The 21107-nt window shown below is 33.5% G+C and overlaps 2 protein-coding genes across 2 annotated transcripts; one reads left to right on the top strand and one right to left on the bottom strand.

Moving 5' to 3' along the window:
* The first annotated feature begins 327 nt into the window (after positions 1 to 327).
* On the top strand, positions 328 to 5472 carry LOC102665149 (uncharacterized). Its single transcript, XM_006575929.4, has 8 exons — positions 328 to 707; positions 800 to 910; positions 1064 to 1140; positions 1245 to 1253; positions 3768 to 3856; positions 3967 to 4040; positions 4571 to 4621; positions 4840 to 5472. Exons 1-8 carry the CDS (start codon positions 460 to 462, stop codon positions 5357 to 5359), a joined length of 1179 nt encoding a protein of 392 aa, XP_006575992.1. The 5' UTR covers positions 328 to 459; the 3' UTR covers positions 5360 to 5472.
* A 14270-nt stretch (positions 5473 to 19742) lies between these two features.
* On the bottom strand, positions 19743 to 20282 carry LOC113000490 (uncharacterized). Its single transcript, XM_026127240.1, has one exon. The coding sequence runs from the start codon at positions 20280 to 20282 to the stop codon at positions 19743 to 19745; it is 540 nt and encodes a 179-aa protein (XP_025983025.1).
* Between the last annotated feature and the right edge of the window lie 825 nt (positions 20283 to 21107).

Below are 21107 nucleotides of genomic sequence, written 5' to 3'. Positions count from 1 at the left end.
AGATATGTCCAAAAATCACTTCTTTTTTTAATATATGTACTCCTCCGTGCTTTTTTATTTGTTTTTAAGATCTTTATCTAGAAATCAAGAAATATAATTAAATTTTCTTGATTACAATAAAATAGTTGTGAGATTTTTTATTTTATCTATTATTATTATTTTTACTTCACAATAAATATATGTATAAATTATTTAAAAATTAGGAGACAAGTTATCTGATTGATTGGTAGTATAAAAGATTTTATCTAATAAACTTAGAAAAAACGGCCTGGTATAAAAGTTCTGGATTCATAAAAGGACAAAACTTGTCCAATTCAGCATACCATAGAAAGAGAGAGTGTGGCAATGTAATCGAGCTAGTCAAGCATGGTTTTTTAGCTCACCTCATTTTCTCAAAACAGATCTAAAAGAATTTGAATTCCATTGAAGAGTTATCTTCTCTTTCAAATTCAAACAAATATGGAACCATCCATGTGGAGCACCGAAGGCATGTCGACTTACTGGAGCCAAATTTCGGAGACATGTTACCAAGGACATGAAACAACTTCTCGAGGCCCATCAAATGATCATGGAACCCAAAATTGGACACAAAATGAAGTCCTAATTCCAGTGCCAAAACATGTTCAAGGAAGCCAATTTCCATCAAACTTAATAGGATGGGACGAAGTACCTCAACAAAGTATCACAAAAAGTCCCACACAAACTTGGTTGGTCTCTTAGCAAATTAACACTACAATTTAAATGCCTTTTCTTTTTTAATCTTATGTTACATTTTTTATTTCCTATAATTTTGAGACAGGGTGGTTGCCTCCAAGAAAGTTGAGTTCGAAGTTAAAGAACCGATTAAGCAAAAACGATATCGTAAACGGAATTTAAAGAAAATCACCTCTGTGTATCGAGGAGTTACAAAGTATGTTTCTTCTATGATTTACACACACACACACATATATATATATATATATATAAAAGTAATTACAATAAAAAATACATATAAGTAATTATTTCATGCTCCTCTTCCAAAAATTTCTCATAACAATGTATAGTATAATTCATTTTGATATAGGTCTAAGGGAAAGGGACTTTTCGAATCCTTTGTGTGGGATAAGGACCCGAAAACAACTGGAAAGAAAGGAAAGACAGGTTAAAATATGTAACTTTTTCTTCTTATTTTTTCCCCCTAATATGTTACTAACATTTGTGTGTCCTGTTGTATATGCTCGGATCTTTCTCAACTACTACAATAGTTTATATTGGTAAGCATATAAGTTCTTTTGTTTTTAATTTTGAGTATGCCATATTATGAATTTGATGTGCTAATTGGAAAGAAAAAGTATAGGAAAGGAGAGTTTGGAAGAGGAGAAAGAGATAAAATATAAAGAGGGGACTAATTTTTAAGATAAATGTGTAAAAAGAAACAAGATTAATATTTTGAAAAAAGATGTGTTGCTGATTATAATTTATTAATTAAGAAAAATTAACTATTGAGTACGCATTCCATGCGTCCTTTTAAAAACAAATAGAATTTTATAAATTAATATAAAAACACAATCATTGGATGAGAATTTGAAATTAAAATTTAGAGAATGTTTTGCTCAACATACATGGAGGGTTAGAGAAGCTTTGTAGGCATTGATTGATGGAGTGTTTTAGATGTTTGGTGATGGTAGAGTTTCATAGTTGTTTAGCGAGCGACAAGTGGTCACCGGCCTCAAATACTTCAACACTCAAGTAATTAATAATGTGGCCAAAGAGGGAGTATTGAAGCTCAAAGACAAAGAGAGTGTATCTTGAAGATGGAGATTTGATTGTATTTTATAGGAGTCTAGAGATGGAACATGTGGCGTTATGTGACATTAGGTGAGTAGTACACCTACTTTGAAGCTTCTTTGTTATGTCACTAAAAGGGGCATGACCTTCATACAATTTGTGGGTGACTTAGTGTGTTATTGGATTACAGTTTAAAAAGTAGAGTTTGGTTTAACAACTTTGTAAATTGGAGATTAGTCAAAAATAAGTTTAATGTAACTTGATTTATGTTTGGAGCTTTCTATGTTCAATGGAAAAACAAAAAGGAGTAGCTTAGGAATCAATCGCAGCTTGGGTTAAAATCACATTCAACTCAACTAGAAAAAATATTCTTCAGACAAGTAGGTGTAGCTTTCAATGAAGACCAAAAGTTTGTGGCTTATAATGGTTGCTGAAACTTGTGCTTAAAAGATTCATTTGAGACATGCTTCAATTCTATGATCCATGTTTATCATGTCTCAAAGTTGAATGTGCATATAGGTGGGATATATATGGTTGGTACCATTTTAGAGAAAATCTATTTCTGCATCTATAAAGTTGTAGATTTTAAGTTCATTTGTCACTATCAGACTAATAAAGCCCCTCATTGTAACAGGAAAGCTCTAGCAAGATCACATGCTTTATGTAGCAAGTTTGACATTATAGTGTTTTTGGATATGATTTCTTGTTGAGGTGTCAACCCAAAACAAATGTGTGGATTTACACTGTTTGTTGGTGTGGGATTGATTAGGCATAATAAGGGATGGTGAGAGATTTTTTATGGAGTCTTTTGTCACCTCAAAACATTTAATCTGTTTTTGAAAAGTATGTGTTGTTTCTATGTGTTTTAAATTTAGCAAGTTCAACAATGTTGACAATGTGTCTCCTAAAGCACAAAACACATCATAGAATCATTCCAATAACGGCATCATTGATACGTATGGTAATTATCACAAGACAATCCCATAAGCGACTGGGTTTGAATATGGTATTCCAAAAAAAAAAAAAAAGGAATCATTCCAACAGACAAGGCTAATGACCTGCTCAGACATGGAAGGTTAGTAAGGCTTGTAGGTTTATATCTAGTGAGTGTTTTAGTTTCTTGGTAATGGTAGGGTTCCATGATTGTCTAGTGAGTGATGGATGATCCCCTGCAAGCACTCTAACACTCAAGTTGTGTGTCCAAAGAAAGGGTGATGAAGATCAAAGAAGAAAGTGTATCTTGAAGGTGGAGATCTAATGGTGGTTAATAGTAGTCTAGAAGTGGAGTAGGAAGGCTTAGGTGAATGGTACACGTTCTAACGAATCTTGTTTATTATGTCACTCCAATTGAGGGAAGGAAGACAAGTTGAGATGCACCTTAGTTTATAATGGTGAACCTCTAGAATAAAGAAGTAAAAGAAATTAAAATCTATATATATATGCTTATTATTTCACATTTGAATTAATAGTTTATTTTGGAAGAATATATTAGGAAAATAATTAACTTAATCTCATTTAAGTATAATTTAATTTAATGGATAGGGATCAATTGCATAAATTTTTCTCAAATAAAGTTATATCTCATTTAATACTTACATGGGTATTTAAAATATGATTGTAGTGACCAAGATGAAGGTTTCATTCATTCTTGTATTGAAAACCATTATCAGTCTCTATAATTATGTCCCTTTTTGGATCTCCCAATTAAAAGTAATATATAATTAAAATATAATAATGTGTCATATAATTAGCTAATCCTATCTAGAAAATTAAGAGAAAAACTCAGCATACATTTAGTAATGCATATACATAGTAACACATTTTCCCTTGTTGCATCTTGATCAATCATATAACCAAAGTGAAGATAAAATTAATTTCTATCTTCTCTCTTTTTCTTGTTAATTATTTCCTTATTTAAACCACCTGAACGATCATTTATGACCTTTAATTGTAGTTATTGTTTCTAATGTTGGCATTTTTGGGAATGTGAGAGTTGACAGGTGGATTTAAAAATGAACTAGAAGCAGCAAGAGCTCACGATTTGATTGCCATAAAGATATGGGGCAAGTTTGCATATACAAATTTTCCAGTATGTCATCGTATATTGAATTTATGATTTTTAGTATATCAACATGTACTTTAGATTATCGATTCCTTAATTGAACTAATTCCATCTCTTCATTATACCACGAATCATAGGAGAGTTGTTATTCGAAGGAAATCTTAGAAACACAAAGTATGAGCGTAAGAGAATGTATTCTTGCAATCAGAAGGTACGTGTACAATTATCAAATAGATAATTCCTTAATATTAATATATATGCATAAATTGTCATGCTAGTATTTGTTGCATGTTTGGTTGAGATTAATTTTGGAAAAATGCTTATTTTATTCAAATGACCTTTTGAGAGACTAGTAAAAAATAGGTCATTAATTTCATTGAGATCTATTAAATCAAATGCATACTATAAGGTCATGTTTAGTTAAACATTTCTATTGCACTTATGGGAGAAGAAAAGAAGAAAATAAGTAAGTAAAATGCATTGAACTTCTCCATAAATTAAAACCAGCTTATGCACTTTAGCTTTTAAAAAATTAAATAAATAAAGCATACAAAAGTTAAATGTATAAGTTGATTTTAACTTGTACAAGTTAAAATGAATTATACTTTAATGCTTATTTACCGCGCGTATTCGTTTAACAAAGCGAAAAAAAAAGGTTATGAATAAATTATTCAAACATTGCTATAAATTATTCTAACTTGACAAAATATTCATGAATACATTAAATCTTAACTATTTCAGGCGTAGCAAGAATAATTCAACAGCTAAGTTTGATGGATGCAACATCTCAAGGTTTGTGCATTATAATGCCCTCTTTTGCTTCCTTTTTTTTTATCCAATTTCTTGAATTTAATCACATGTTATATTTGTTATTACATTACCTTTTAAAGAATTTTAGTCACGATTGGAGGATCAGAGAAGTGATAAAAGATTTTTTTTCTTATGAACTAATTTGCTGACTTAAATTTCAAGAGTATTAATTTGGCGTGCATTTATATATTCTTTTGTAGTTCTTTTGCTAGAGCTTCAGTTGGAGTGGAGGAAAATAATGCAATTGGTGATGCATTGCCAAACCTGGACACCACAAAGCAGTCCTTGATACAAGAGATTGGCCAAAAATCTCAAACACCAACAACTTTACAAAACCAACATGGGATTATTGATGAGAACCAATTTATGTATGATGATCAATACTTATGGTCAGATCTTGCATTTCAAAATGACCCAAGTTTCCAAATTGATGCTAGTTTTCCTCTATGGTCATATGATTTTGGCAATACACTAGTTGAAGATCGTGCAAGTGCTTTAGGAAATGCCCTCAATTGGAAGATTTCAATGTTTGAGAAGGGTAATGAAAATCCAACAAAAGCAGGAAATGATGGTATTAGTTCATTTGGGTCAAGTTCTATAGGGTTCCATCCAATGGGATCAAATATTCAGCATTTTAAAGCACCAAACCTACAAATTGCACCTGTCCAAAGGTATGAACCTCTCCAATATGGATTTGCAACAAACAGTACTCATTCCTGAAGTGAGAATATGACTTTTGACAATTATTTGGATATAAACCAATGTCTCAATCTCAACGATCCTAACATGGATGATTAGGAAACTACTAATGATTAAAGCCCTTTTATATATGTTTTTTTAAGGACCTTTTTATATATGTCATTGAATATTCTATTATGTTTTTATCACATCCTATATATATTTTATACCTACTTTGAATATTTTTTTTATCATCATATCACTTATTGTTGTTATTTTGTCAAGGTGTGAAAAACACACCCTTTTTAATTAAAACCAAATTTGTTTTGAAGGCTACATTGATATGGTTACTATAAATAGGATATTATAATTAATGAGAGTGAGAAATATTGAATGATGCCATTTGAGAAGCATTGAGAATAACAAGAACAAGAAAAATAAAAATTGAAAAGAAGTAACAGAGAAGAAAAAGAAAAGATAATAGTAAAATAAAATAGTAAAGATTTCAAGGAGAAAGGGGGTAAGCTTTAACGGGGAAAGATAGGAGAGAGATAAGATAATAAAGAGAGAGGAGACAAAAGAAAAGGGGTGGTGGATGCCACGACTATAGGATTGTGATGAATGCAACAAAAGATATTGAAAATAAGTTAAAAATGGAATCACCAACGTTTCTTCTATTTGGGAAAATATTGAAAAAAAATATAAAAAGAAAAAGAGAATTTGGTCTGCAAAGACATGATAGGTTCATGAGTCAATTTATAAATACAAAAATGAAAGGTGGAAACTAAATGTGCTCTACAAGATGTGAAAGTTAATGGAACCATCAAAAGTGAAAGGTTTTGTTTGGAAATTGAAACTTGGTCGTGTTCAAACCAAGGAAAATCTTCAAAAGAGGAGTATTTTACCGAATGATAGCAATAATCAATGTGTGTTCTATAATTCAAAACTCAAAACAGTTGTTGTTATGAAGGAGAGCACATTGTAGAGGTGGATAGTTTACCAAGGCGGATTTGATGGTGTCAAAATACCTCCAACAAAACCACTTGTGCCACAACTTTTTTCGTCACTAGAGGGGGCACCTTTGATTACAACTTTGGCACTGAGACTGGTTGCGACGACATTGGAGCGAGTGGTGTGGTCAACTTCTTCTTTGGAGACATTGACGGTATGGTTTCTGTGTGGTGTTGCGCCATCGGTGCTGTTATCGTGGAGTCCATATAGTTGTCTGTTGATGGTGATTTCACAGAGGGAAAAGATGGGGAAGGTTGACTGGTTACCGAGATATGGAGTTTCAGGAGAATGACATCGAGTTTGGCAACCATGGAGGCTAGGATCACGAAAGAGTGGAGTTGAGCTACAACGAGATCAGCAATGGCGGCCTTGAGACGTTCCAGGCGGTCTAAGGAAGGTTCATCGTCTGCCATTGGAGCTCTCAATGAAAGCCCCAAAATATTATGAACACAGATGATAATCCTACAATTCGAGGACTAGGAGCCTCCTAAGAGAGAAAAGGAAAAGGAACTTGTATTATTTTCTTCAATGCCTCTTTACTCAGTACATAGGTGCTTATATAGACAACATATAAAATGTTGTGATTCAGAGGCAACTATCCAAGAGATAACAAAATAAAAGAAAAGGGAAATTGCAGGCAATTGGCAACCAGCATATCCTAAGCTAGCCAATGCTACAATGCCAAGTTAGCAATCCTATAACAAAATTGGTTAAATGTAATTATCTAAATGTTCTCCTTCATAATAGTTGCACATATGTTCTTCCATTGGCACTTTGCACTTGAAGTATGAAATAGATGTTATGCATGGCTTGGGGAGGTGAAAGTGTTACCAGGGGATCTTCTAAACCATTTTATGGTAGGATGTGGGGCTCATGACAAACCCAAAGGCTAAACAAATTTGGTGGATAGTATGGATGGCTATTATGTGGTCTTTGTGGAGACATAAACACAAAATATTGTTTAATGAGATGCACTGTGATCTTGGTGTAGTGGTGGATGATTTTTTGTTCAAATCATGGTATGGGTGCCGGGCCAATGTGAGACATTTCAATTTCTCACTATGTATGGAGATCAAACGTAGCCAATTGTTTCAGACAAATCACATATAGGGAGAAAGAGCAAGGTCTATGCTAGCAGTAGTGGCACATGGGGGGATAATGGATGTTGTGTTCTCTTGCATTGTTCTTTCTTTTTAACAAAACTCTATTTTTTAGTACGTTGTTTAGCTTGATTGGTGACACTCCTTGTGCTCTGATCATGCTTCTTCCTTATTAATATAATTATTTAGTAGTTAAAAAAAAGTGGAAACTAAATCTACAACACTCTTTGTACATCCATCTAAAGCGAATACTTTTAAGTTGGTTGTGCTAGTTTTTAATAACTATTTTGTGTGTGTCTCTTCTTTTTTTGGAAAGAAAACAAAAGGAAATTATATTTAATGATATTTTAAAAAAATTGAAAGAATTTTTATTTCCATTTATTTTTTTTGTATTATATAATAATAATAACAATTTACTATTTTATTATAATTTTAAGAAGAATTGACATTATTCAAGACCAAAGATTAACTATAAATATGTTTTTACGCTGCACAAAACATTTGAGAAAAAAGAATCAAAATTAATATCGTAGCTTGTCGTTGAGATTTAACATTTATTTATAGAAACTTATTTATAATATTTATCTCTTACCTAAGGAAATTTATTTATAGAAAGCTTTTTTCACGCAACTAAAAATTACCATTAACATAAGCTACGAAAAAAAACAAAAACTAACACAAAGGATTGATATAAGATCTTGTTGCGCTTACATGTGTGGGAACAATCTATTTAGCGTGAGAATTCATGTTTAATTTTTATCGTGTGCAAAATTCCCTTGGTCTACCAGTGGCCATGCACCAGGAGTGGGATTTGTCTTTGATCCAATGGATCAGGGGATACCTATGATCTTTGACCCATGACAAAAATAAAATTGTTATGTCTAGACGGTCAACTATCACAAATGGACAATCCATCCTTACCTATAATTTTGACGATTACAAAGCTATAAATTATTGATAGACTAATGAGCTATTCTTAAGTGAACAAGACCTACTATATATGAGCACACTTGGTATTATTTCTTATCATACATGTTCTATTAGTATGCCTCAAATCAGACGTGGAAACTATTTTATTAAAGAGTAATATCTAGCATCCAGCGCACTATTGTAAATTAGCATATACTTTTTGTGAAAACCAATGCCCATGCATTCTATTGTTTTTATTTGCGTCCAATGGACTTAATCACTTACACAATTTTTTTATATCATGTATAAGTGACACTTAGTGTTTTACTAAAATTAGTGTTAGCAACAAAGGGAAGCACATGAACTGAACTTTTGCAAATTCATTTTTGTCTCTCTTATTTTGAATTGTTAACATTTGAATTTAAGGAAAAAAAATAGAAGGGAATATAAGGTTTTCTAGGAATATTCCTCAGAGGTCGTTATCGCTAAAGAGAGGAACACATGCAATTGTTTGTACTTTTGTTATTTCTCACTCCATAAGAACACAACACGTTGCACTACCTCCAGTTGTGAGACAATGATCAAATCAGAGACAAGCACTAATCCCATAAAGGATACTCTCATGAAGTCTATAAAAAGAAATCAAGGCTCCACTATCAAAGGCAAAGAAGAGAAAAAAATATGAAGTGAAATGCAAAAGCATTTTGAAGTGAGATTTTATCAATTGGACGATACACAATAATGCTTAATTAGTTCATCCTTTACTTAACAAAGTTGTTCATTTGTATTCAAGGTTAATTGATGCAATCCTACCCCCCCAAGGGTATTGGATAGAAGACTCCAAGAGGATTGAGCTAGAGCTTAACTACATACACCCCTTTAATAACTAAGCTCACCTCCTTGAGAAGCTTCCTTGAGAAACTTCCTTGAGAAGCTTCCTTGAGAAGATTCCTAGAGAAGCTAGAGCTTAGTTATACACACCTCTCTAATAACTAAGCTCACCTCCTTGAGATGAGAAGCTAGAGCTTAGCTATACACCCCCTATAATAGCTAAGCTCACCCCTATGCCAAAATACATGAAAATACAAAAAAAGTCCCTACTACAAAGACTACTCAAAATGCCTTGAAATACAAGGCTAAAACCTTATATTACTAGAATGGCCAAAATACAAGCCCAAAAAGAAGGAAAAACCTATTCTAATATTTATAAAGAAGAGTGGACCCAACCTTGGCCCATGGGCTCAAAAGATCTACCCTTAGGTTCATGAGAACCCTAAGACCTTCTTTAGCAGCTCTATCAAATTCCTCTTGGAGTCTTCTATCCAATATCCTTGGGGGGTAGGATTGCATCATCCCCTCCACCTTGGAAAGGATTTCACCTTAAATCCTGAGGTTCTTCATACTTTGAGCTCCTTCCCTCGACACTTGTAAAAAGAATAAAAACATATGTATTAGTGGTATTGGGTATGTTAGAGTAGGGTCAGGTCTAAAAACTCTTTTCATGGACATCTTCCCATGAGGGAACATGGTTCCTCACCAACTCAATGAGTGGTGCTACAAGTATAGAAAAATATGGGACAAGCCTTTTGTAAAAGTTTGTTAAGTCATGGCAGCCCCAGATTTCCCTTATACTTGGTGGAGTGGGCCAATCAGGAATGACCTTTATTTTCTTGGGGTCCATGGGAACTCCTTGATCACTATTTAAAAAATTAAGGAAAGTAATGTAATAAAACATACCTTTTTCTATATTTTCATGCTGATTATGCCTACAAAAAAAATAAAACGTACCTAAGGTGTCCCATATGAGCACCTAGGTTTGTATTAAAACCAAAAATAAGAACAAACCTACCTAATGAGTCCCTATGTACATGAATCATGAAGATGTTGGGTGCATGACTGATTTTACAAAAAAGGGTTGCAACACTCAACACATTCATCATATCACTTATTTTAGGGATTTGGTGCCTATTAATACCTATTTTGGGCACTAACAAAGCACAAGGATTTAAGCTCTTACGAACTAAACCCTCATCCAATAACTCCTTTACTTGAGGAATAACCTCAAGCCCAAGAGTCGTGGCAGTGCTAACAAGTATCTTTTTACAAAGGAGAAGATGTGGAGGTTGTCTAAGAGGGGAAGTTTCTTTAATATTTGTCTTTATTTCAAAATGACTTTCCTTTTTAGCTAACCTCTTGGAGGAGACACTTACCTCCTTACACTCCTCCTTAACCATTAAAGGTTGTCCTGCTTCTTGGGGGTAGATTTCTTCACTAGATTCTTCCCCTTTTGCTTCTTCAATTTCACTAGAGGAAGGTGAAGTAGTAGCCTCATCTTGGCTACTATAAATGTCTTGGCCCCTCATAATCATGGTTTTCTTGGTGGGGCATTGAGAAGTAATGTGTCCTCTTCCAAGACATTTAAAGCACTTTATGGAGTTAGTCTTTTCTTGCATACTAGCCTTAAGGGGTTGCTTTTCTATTGTCTTCCCCTTATCATCTTTGAGCTTAGAAGGTGTCACCCCTAAGATGCCTTGACCTTGGTCTTTCTTTGGATAAGAGTGAGAGCCATAAGATTTTGAAGTAGACTTCCTTTTAAGTTGTTGCTCTACCCATATTTCCCAATCTAAGTTAGCCTCTACATTGTCCTTCCCATGGAAGTATGGGAGGTTAATGTTAGCCTCTTGAGGCTTTCTTTCCTTTTCTCTCCAATGGGAGTGAGGTCTAAGATGTGCCCTATGCCTTCCTTCATAATAGTCATGAAGTTCTTCACTTAGGCTCTTGCAAGAGTTATGACTACTATAGGAGGCATGTTTTTCTTTTCTTAACTCTTTTAGTATTTTCCTTCTTTCTTCTTCCCTTATTTTCTCTTTTTCATCTTGACTTATTTCTTCCACATTTTTTTCCTTTTTCTTTTCTCTCTTGTTTTTCTTTCCACAACTTAAGGGATCTCAACTCATCTAATATCTTATACAAGGGGTCCTTAGGAGTAGAACCCTCACCATTAACACTAGACGAAGGATGAAGACTCATGTTGGTTTCTAAGTTGTGGTTCTTTCTTGTTGGGGGTTTGAAAACAAAAGGTAAAAGAAACTATGGTTGAAACTAGCCAAAATAAACACTAAAAGAGGTGTCAAAGATAAGGTAAAAACTAATTGGTAAAAGGCAAGCTATCTAGGCAGTTTGACAATGGAAGGTAAAGGAAATAAGCTATAAAAGTAAGTAAGAAATGTAAACTAGGCGAATCCTAAGAGTGTTTGGTTGACCACATTTAAGGTTCCCAACAAAACACGCACAATCCTAAGAGAAAATTGCCTAAAATTATTACACACAAATGGAAGTAGGGTGACCAATTGGAGGCTCCGAACTTACTTCCAATGAAAGGCCTTTTGTTACAAAGTTTGAAAGCAATGAAGGTAAGTAAATTGTCAATTACAAAATTTCAAAAAGGTCCTTAATTTTGGTGGTTGTTCTCTCTTTGGTGATTCACTCAATTTGGAGTGCTTCTTAGTCCAATAGCTCTTAAGGTGGTTGGCCCCTTGCTTCTTGACTCAAATTCTTCAAGGGATGACACCAATCCTCCTTTCCAATTACCCTATATGGTAACTCACAAACAAGGAAACAAAGAGACAAGCAATAACCAAAGACGAAAAAAATGAAATGAAAGCTAAACCAATGGAGTTTTAACAAGACAATTTTTCAAGGATCATTCAACAATTAAAGCAATGAAAAGGACATAGAAGCAAGCTAGAACTCAAAGAGAAACTTAGAATGACTCTAGAGTAGAGTAAAAAAACAAAAAAAAAGACTTAACAAACCTCTAACTTTGGCACTTGTTTTCACACTAATTTTAAATTGAAATTTTGGAACTAAGATTGATATAAAATAGGCACCAACTATAGAATAAATTTTGAGCCAAAACAAAAAGCACACTTCCTTTTCACCTTTTTTTTTTTTGGATACTGATTTTTTTGCCAATTTGTGTGATTTTTTGTATTTTTTTCCTTTTATCCAAATCACTTGGTTCTTTTTTTTTTCTAACTTTTTCCCAGATGCCTAGGAAATTCAGTAAAACTTTCAGCTCAAAATTTGCAGTGATCAATTCTCAATAATTTTTACAAGCTCAAAATGCCAACACCAGCGATTTCAGACTTCGAATTTTTTTTAGCATGAAATATTGATTGCCTTGGGCTTACTTTCAACCTTCCTATGTAGGTTGAACTCACTAGACTTGTTTACCACAGTTTTAGGAGTTCAATATTGACTTAGGATCAAAATTTCAACCAGCAATTCAATCACCAAAACTCAAATTCACAATAGACATAATCATAAGGAAACATAAAAGTTCAAGAAAAAGTTCACAATCAAAGACTCTAAGAATTTTCCATGAACATGTTAAGGACTAATTAACATGCAAGATTTGACTCAAATCAAATAATAGGCTAAAAGAATTTCATACACTCATGAACAAATGAGTTAGACAAAGAAACAAGAAAAATAAAATTCAGCACAACATAAGAAATCTTATGTGACAAGTTTCATGACTAGACATGACTTCTATGACAAAACTACAATAGGTGAACAAGTCACTCTAGATTTTTGAGGTTTTCTTCTACTTTAATGTTTTTGTAAGAATTTTATGGTTTAGGTTTCAGCCACAAAAAAAATAGCAAGACAAAACTCAAAGGAACCTAAACTCAACACAACTTATGGTTTAAGAACAAGAACAAGAAATTTGAACCATAAAAAATCAAATCTAGCTTCTATAACTAGTTTAATAGGTGGAAATTCTAAAGAATCATTTTAACAACATTTAGCACAAGACATGTGAGGAGATACATGGAGAAAAATGAAGAAACAACAATGGAGGAGAAGGTAAAACTGAAAATCAATGGAGGTTTAAGGAGCACCTACTTGAAGCTCTTGTGCTCTTATTACCACTTGATGGAAGCTTGCTTGTGGAGCTTCTATGGAGGCTGGATCTTTGAGCTTCTATGAGGTCCTTCAATGGTGATTTTCCACCATGGACATGCAGCGGAAGACAAAGGAGAAGAGGTGAGAGGAGGCGTCATCCACTAGGGAATAAGCCATGGAAGAAGGAGCTTCGCCACCAAGAGAGTGCCTTGGATAAGAAGCTTGGAGAGGGTGCTTCAATGGAGGAAAATAAAGAAAGAGAGAAAGAGAGAGGGCGGAGCACGAAATTGAAGGAAGAAAAGAGGAATAGAACTTGAACTTTGAAGTTTGTCTCACAAGACTTTCATTCATCAAAGTTATAACAAGTGTTACACATGCTTCTATTTATAGCCTAGGTAGCTTCCTTGAGATGTTTTCTTGAGAAACTTCCTTGAGAAGCTAGAGCTTAACTACGCACACCCCTCTAATAACTAAGTTCACCTCCTTGAGAAGCTTCCTTGAGAAGATTCCTAGAGAAGCTAGAGCTTAGCTACACACACCTCTCTAATAACTAAGCTCACCTCCTTGAGATGAGAATTAGAGCTTAGCTACACCCCCCTATAATATCTAAGCTCACCCCCATGCCAAAATACATGAAAATACAAAAAAAGTCCCTCCTACAAAGACTACTCGAAATGCCCTGAAATACAAGGCTAAAACCCTATATTACTAGAATGGCCAAAATACAAGCCCAAAAAGAAGGAAAAACCTATTCTAATATTTACAAAGAAGAGTGGACCCAACCTTGGCCCATGGGCTCAAAAAATCTACCTTTAGGTTCATGAAAACCCCATGGCCTTCTTTAGCAGCTCTAGCCCAATCCTCTTGGAGTCTTCTATCTAATACCCTTGGGGGGGGGGGGGGTAAGATTGCATCATTAATTGTCCATCCACTCTATTGAATGATTTGAATATGTGTATTCAATCAAACATTATTTTTTTGTGAAAGCCAGTAATGGCTTAGTATTAAACAATACTTGGGTGTCTTAGATTTAAGGAGAGTCTAAGGGTGTGCCAGGAGTGGCCTAGAGAATACTAGTGTAGCATGGAGTGACAAAACAAAATACTTGTTTGTAATCAAGCTTTGATTAGTTGAACCGTTCATTGATTTGTGAAGGATAATTGAATGTAGCTTTGTTTGAGTGAACCAGCATAAACCAAGTGTTTCTTGCTAAAAGATTTCATTTTTATCTGACACACTATTCAACCTCCTTTTTAGTGTGATATCTATTATTTTAGTTGGTATCAAAGCTCAGCCTCTCGAGTTGAGTATTTAGCAATACAGAGGAAAAGATCAAGCCAAAGAAAGAAATGAAGAAGGATATACTACCAACAAGCCACCATTGTTAAGAGGAGTAAAATATGACTATTGGAAGAAAAGGATGATTGCACACTTTGAGTCTGTCGCAACCTAGGATCACGACGGGACAACGAAAGAAAATAAAAAAGATTTGTTTTCAAAGAAGAAAATGAAAGGGAGTCGCCACCAACATTTATTTAAGGGAAATGTTAGACAAAACCAAAAAGAAAGTTTGCGAATTTTAAAAAGAAGGGGTTCGGGAGTTGTTTATGCATAGGGAAGGTGCTAGCACCTCATGCGCCCATCACAAAGAACGATAGCTTTTAATCGAGTGTGCAATAAAAATGACGTGACTTCAAAATTATTTATTTTCCCAAGAGCGGTAATTTTTTTTTGTGTTTTTTTTACTTTGAATCGACAAGGGTGTTGCCCTTGCTCTTACATATCCCCAAGTGTAATGAGGAAATTAGACCTACGTAGTTCTTTAAGCAAAAAAAAAAAGTTTATGTGTTGAATTGATTTGATCTTGTTTATTGGTCGGATATCCTTTGTATCCACTTATTATGAATATGATGAATATCTTTGAGTGCGCGAGGCAAGTCCAAGACCCAGCGTCATGCGCTATGAAAACAAAGCGCTCTAGGAGAATTACCAGGCAAGTCCGAGACTTAGTGTGGCAATCCTCGACAATGGACTCGAGTTCACATTTATAAAAGAGTTCATCTCCACAAGGACTCGAGTTTACTTAATTTATTCGGATAAAGATTATCAATTCAATATTTATGTACAAATTTAATCGAATGTCATTGATTTTGGTTTGATTAACTAAAGACAACTTAAAGTAAAAGAATAGTAAAAATAACGGAATCACGAGAACAACGGAAATATGAAAATAACAGAATTTAGTGCGTCGAAAATACGTAAATCATGGAAACAACTTAAATTAATTCAAGAAAACATAGGATTGGATTTCATCGTTCATGCCCTTAGTATCCTAATAAGATTAACATATATAAATCATTTTCCAACATTACTGATGCACACATAGTTATCCCAAGTCAATTCCTCGCACTTGGAACCTAAGAATATTTACAAAATATCGATCCCTCGCATATGCAGTAAATACCCCAACATTACAATTATATTCTCGTACTTTTTGCAATCAAAACGTTATGCTCTATTCCTAGCAATGTAACGTAAATAGTAAAATCATTCGGTTCAAATTCTAAGATTACTTTCCAGTCTCCCTTAAAATCCAAGTTTATGACACTAGTGATCAAATAGAATCAAGCATTAAGAAATGACGAAGGAAGTGATCCATGATCATAACTTTACAGCGCCTCGACTCCACTTTTCCTCTTCTCCTTCTTCTTTTGCGTTTTCTCTCTGGTTTTTGGGTTGCTCAACCCCTTTTCTCTTTAACCATGCATGGCTATTTATAGAAAACAACCACTGAGTGTAGGGAAATTTGCCCAAGTGAGTTGCTTGCTTAATGGTGAAGGTATCTCCTCGCCCAGGTGAGCTGTAGCTCGCCCAGGCAAGTTGCTTGCTTAGGGCTGAAGTTACATCTTAGCCCAGGCGAGCTGGATGCTAGCCAGGGCGAATTTAGGGTAAGAAATCTTCATGAAAATATCATTTTGCCCTTCCTTGTGGCTTTGTTTTTGGATCTAACAAACAACCATCAAAACCCTGAGTGACCCCTTGGCCTTGTACTGTAACCAATGCCAAAGGCCACAATTCAATTGGTTCCCTTTTTCCTTCTCTATAACTTACTCCGTTCTTAATTTATAACATTCCTTTTTTTTCTATCTATATCTCTATGTTTTTTTTTCTTTCTTTTTCCTTATCTTTATATATATATATATATATATATATATATATATATATATATATATATATATATATATATATACATACATACATATAGTATTTTTTCCTTTTTTACCGCTGACAATGATAAAAACATTCAACACGGATGAAATTAGGGTCTGACAATTGCCTCTCTTTGCTTATCTTTTATTGAAAATAATAGATAAGTAAAGATTGATCGAGGCCGTACCCGAATCAAATAAATATAAAAAATGCAGTATCTAGGAAGTGATCCGAGGTCGTCTCCCAACGAGCAATGGTCAACCAAACGTTCATAACAGATAGTAATAAAACAGTAATGAATTGGGGGGGGGGGGTTGTTTGTTTTTGTAATTTAAACAGCGAGCAAATTTTAATTAGAAAATAACAGAATTAAAACATGTTGTTTCCCCTTGATTCACAAGCAAGTCTCTTATCCTAGGTTACGAGAATTTATCCTTAATCAGTTCAACCACTTATTCCAACCTTAAATTAAATTACTAAGCGAAAATTAACATAAGGCTGTCATTATGTGATTAAGCAACACATACACCAATTAATCATGAACGAAACTGATCATTAAGCATGAACGTAAATTAAGCACAAAGACAATTAATCAAGCACTAAGCATGCATAGATTAATAGCAACAAATACAGAGTAATTGGTGAAGAGAAAAAGCTGAGTAGAATTCAATAGTAATAATAAAACCTCAAAGAAAGTTGTGCTTGATCCTTAAGAGAAAACCACGCTGAAGACTTAGCCTTCCATTAATCAGTAGAAAATGAAATTGCAGATTGAAGCAGAAAACGAAATTTTATTGCTATGTGAATAGTAAAAATTGGAATTGCAAAACCTAAAATTATTCTTTCTCCCAAAACGAAAAGGAATCCTCTCTCTAAACGAAAACAAAAGTCCCTGAACTAAAACCTTGTTGCTGCTATATAGGTTCTCAGCCCCAAAGCTTACAAATCTGTTTAAGTCCAAGCCCATTAGTAAAATAAAATCTGGACAAGATAAGATAAGATTTGATAAAATAAAGTCTAGATGAAATAAAATCTAGATAAGATAAAATCTAGATGAAATAATATCTAGATGAGATAAAATCTGGATAAGATAAGATTTGGTAGAATAAAATTGGAGTGTTGCTAGGTGCACCTAGCATTATTGCTGGTGCACCCAGCATTCTAAAAAAATGGCAAAATTGCCCTTATTTGTTTTTCCTCTTACGGATTAAGTTGATCCGTACATTGATCCGTAAGAGACTTACAGATCAAGTTGATCCGGAAGTTACGGATCAAGTTGATCCAGAAGTCTCTTACGGATCAATGTATGGATCAACTTGATCCGTGAAAGGAAAAACAATATTTCATTAATTATACATTTAAAGATATTTATTTTATAATATAATTTATACATTTAAAGATATTTATTTTATTAATTATAATATATTTATAAATAATTTATTTTTAATATATTTTTTTAGAATAAATTTTTTTAGAAGATGATATTAAAATACTTACTCAGTCCCATTATAATTATTGTTTAAGGTTATTTTATACATATTAATAAAAATCAATAAATAGATGAAAGATAATAATAATTTTATAAAATTAATATTATCGTCATTAATTTATTTTTTATTTTTATAATTAATCATATTATTAATATTATAAAGAATATAAAAAATAATTAGTATTATATTAAAAATTAAAACACTAACTACTTTATAATACATTTTTTTACATGATCATTAGTATAAGAGGGAAAATAGTAATTATAAGAGAATTTAAAAATATTAGTACGTTATATAAAATAAGGATCTTAGATAACGAATGATGTCCATTTTTTGTTTAATTTTTTCTATGAAAATATTAATTTATTTTTTTGTATGACCTCTACTCATGATGTCCATTTTTTGTTTAATTTATTTTTTTCTACACCCTTTTCAACTTCTTTATTTCAATTATATTTAAAGTTATATTTAAAATTATTTTTTATTAGTTGGTAAACTAAGTTAACTAGACCATTTATAATAATTTACATATACTATAACTAAGTTAATTAGACCATTTTAATAACACGCGTGTACATAGACACAAATGGAATATACGATTAATGGAAATAAATAAAACTAACATTACTAATGAAAATAAATAAAACCAACAATACTTATGAAATAGGTTCATGTACAATATCTGTATATACATGGAATATCAATATAAAATATGTAAATAAACTACGCCTGATCCGTGCGCCGCCTGCGTCTAGACCTAACATATACTAGATGGTCCTGTGTCACACTCCTGGCTAACCTGAGGCATTCTTCGATCACCTCATGTGTCGATGAGCCTGGCGTGACCACCCCTAGACTCAGATGGCACTCCAACCTCTCAGCAATGTCATCACAAACTTCCTGTTACATACAAAACAAACTGATTTCACAAATTATTATGCAAATATTGAGGTAAATGACGTAAATTATTAGTATTACTTACCATTGCATGTCAAGGTGTAATCGATTACACATCAACAAATATGACTCTTCATTATTAAATTTTGAAAATCAAAATGTTTAAAAACTCTGGTAATCGATTACAAGTATTGTGTAATCGATTACGCAAGTTTAAAATGATTTGAAAATGTTTTATCACTAGTTGTGACTCTTGAAATTTGAAATCTAACGTTTTAAAACATTGGTAATCGATTACATGATTATGGTAAGCGATTACAGCTTTGTAAATAAGTTGTTGAAAATAATGTTGGCTACTGGTAATCGATCACTACCTTCTGGTAATCAATTACAAGAGAGTAAAACTCTTTGGTAAAAGATTTTTTGAAAAATTCTTGTGCTACTCAATGTTTTGAAAAACTTTTTCAGTACTTATCTTGATTGAGTCTTCTCTTGATTCTTGAATCTTGGGTCTTGAATCTTGATCTTGGTTGTTCTTGAATCTTGATTCTTGAAACTTGATTGTTCATGAATCTTGAATCTTGAAACTTGATTCTCAAAGCTTTTTGACTCTTGATTCTTTGGAACTTGCTTAACTCTTGATTCTTTGGCATCATCAAAATAATAATGGAAGCCATTGCTTCCACAGTTTATTCATACCCTCTCATTCCCCTCTTAATCTAGATTTTTCCTCCAATTACTGCTACTTCTATTTTAAGTAACCTATCCCTTACTTTTTAGTTTTTGATAGCTAATAACTAATTATTTTTCTTAAAATAAAATGACAACTAACTTGCTAATCAAGCCTCTAATTTCACTTATTACAACTTTCCCCCTCTTCAAAAATAGGACTTGTCCTCAAGGCCTGTTAGCTCTCCAATCGAAATCTGGAAATTGGTGTTGCATACTGTGTAATTCCTTCCGAACTGCATCTTCTGGGTTGGTATGTTGCCATTGAATCAATACCTCCGTGACATCTTTGTTGCCCTTTTTCTTCATTCGTCTATCCAGAACCACTAGTGGTTGTGGTACAAATTCACCCTCCTCACTGTACAGTGGTAGTTCTTGTGATGCTATGTGAGGACAATGATGTGCTTTTAGTAGGGAACCATGAAATACATCATGTATTCTTGTTCCAGCAGGTAACTCAAGTTTGTATGCTACTTTGCCTACTCTTTCTAATACTTTGAAAGGACCATAGTACCTTGCAGCCAACTCGTGGAATGCTGAATTTGCCAAACTTAGTTGCTTGTAGGGTTGTATCTTCAAGTAAACGAAGTCTCCACAGTTGAATTCTTTGTTTGCCCTTTTGAGATCAACATACTTCTTCATCCTCTCTTGAGCCTTTGTTAAATTCTCCTTGTATTGTAATATTTGGCATAGATGGAGGGTAGCCATATAGTGATTCAAATGGTGTCATCTTGATAGTTGTATGAAACTTAGTGTTATACCATAATTTTGCCAAGGCTGTATGTTCTATCCATTTCTTAGGTAATTCACCAGTAACACACCTCAAGTATCCTTCTAAAGCCTTGTTTAATGCCTCCATTTGTCCATCAGTTTGAGGGTGGAAGGATGTGGATTTAAGCAATTTAACTTCATACTACTGCATCAACTCAGACCAAAAAGCACTCATAAAAATGCTATCCCTATAAAAAATGATCTTGGATGGACAACCATGTAATCTTACAATGGTGTCCATAATACTTGTTCTATTTTAGCTGCTCCAAAAGGGTGGGCTAATGGTATAAAATGAGCATACTTTGTGTATCTGTCGTAAACCACAAAGATAAATGTCATTCCATTAGATTTAGGGAGACTCACAATAAAATCCATTGAAATGGACTTCCAGGCTCTATCTGGGATAGATAATGGCTGAAGCAATCCAGCAGGCATTTGTAACAATAAAATTGACCTTTAATTCTCTTATATGTTAGATCATCCCCTGAATGTCCTCCAGTTACAATGTTGTGGTTATGATGCAGGATCCTTTCTTTCATTTGTTGATCTGCTCCAATTACCACTTTTCCTTTTCTTCTAAGAAATGTGCCATCAAATGTGTATTTCTTGTAAAAACCCTAATTTATCCTTATTTTGTCCACTATCTTCTGTAATTTTGTGTCTATTTTCCATGAATCCTTGGTCTCCATCAGTAACAGAGACGTGACTTGGAAGATTGCTGCTATTCTACCTTGTTTCTACCTTGACAGTGCATCAGCTACC

The sequence above is a fragment of the Glycine max genome, chromosome 2 (genome assembly GCF_000004515.6).
Source record: "Glycine max cultivar Williams 82 chromosome 2, Glycine_max_v4.0, whole genome shotgun sequence".
NCBI classification, from domain to species: domain Eukaryota; kingdom Viridiplantae; phylum Streptophyta; class Magnoliopsida; order Fabales; family Fabaceae; genus Glycine; species Glycine max.
The sequence above is the reverse complement of the archived record's forward strand: the minus strand, read 5'-3'. Positions and strand labels throughout refer to the sequence as shown.

Coding starts and splice junctions, on each gene's coding strand:
- LOC102665149 (XM_006575929.4), top strand. CDS start 460: ATGGAACCATCCATGTGGAGCACCGAAGGCATGTCGACTTACTGGAGC. Junction 4,041..4,570: donor TGTATTCTTGCAATCAGAAG/GTACGTGTACAA, acceptor TAACTATTTCAG/GCGTAGCAAGAATAATTCAA. Junction 4,622..4,839: donor GATGGATGCAACATCTCAAG/GTTTGTGCATTA, acceptor ATTCTTTTGTAG/TTCTTTTGCTAGAGCTTCAG.
- LOC113000490 (XM_026127240.1), bottom strand. CDS start 20,282: ATGGCTACCCTCCATCTATGCCAAATATTACAATACAAGGAGAATTTA.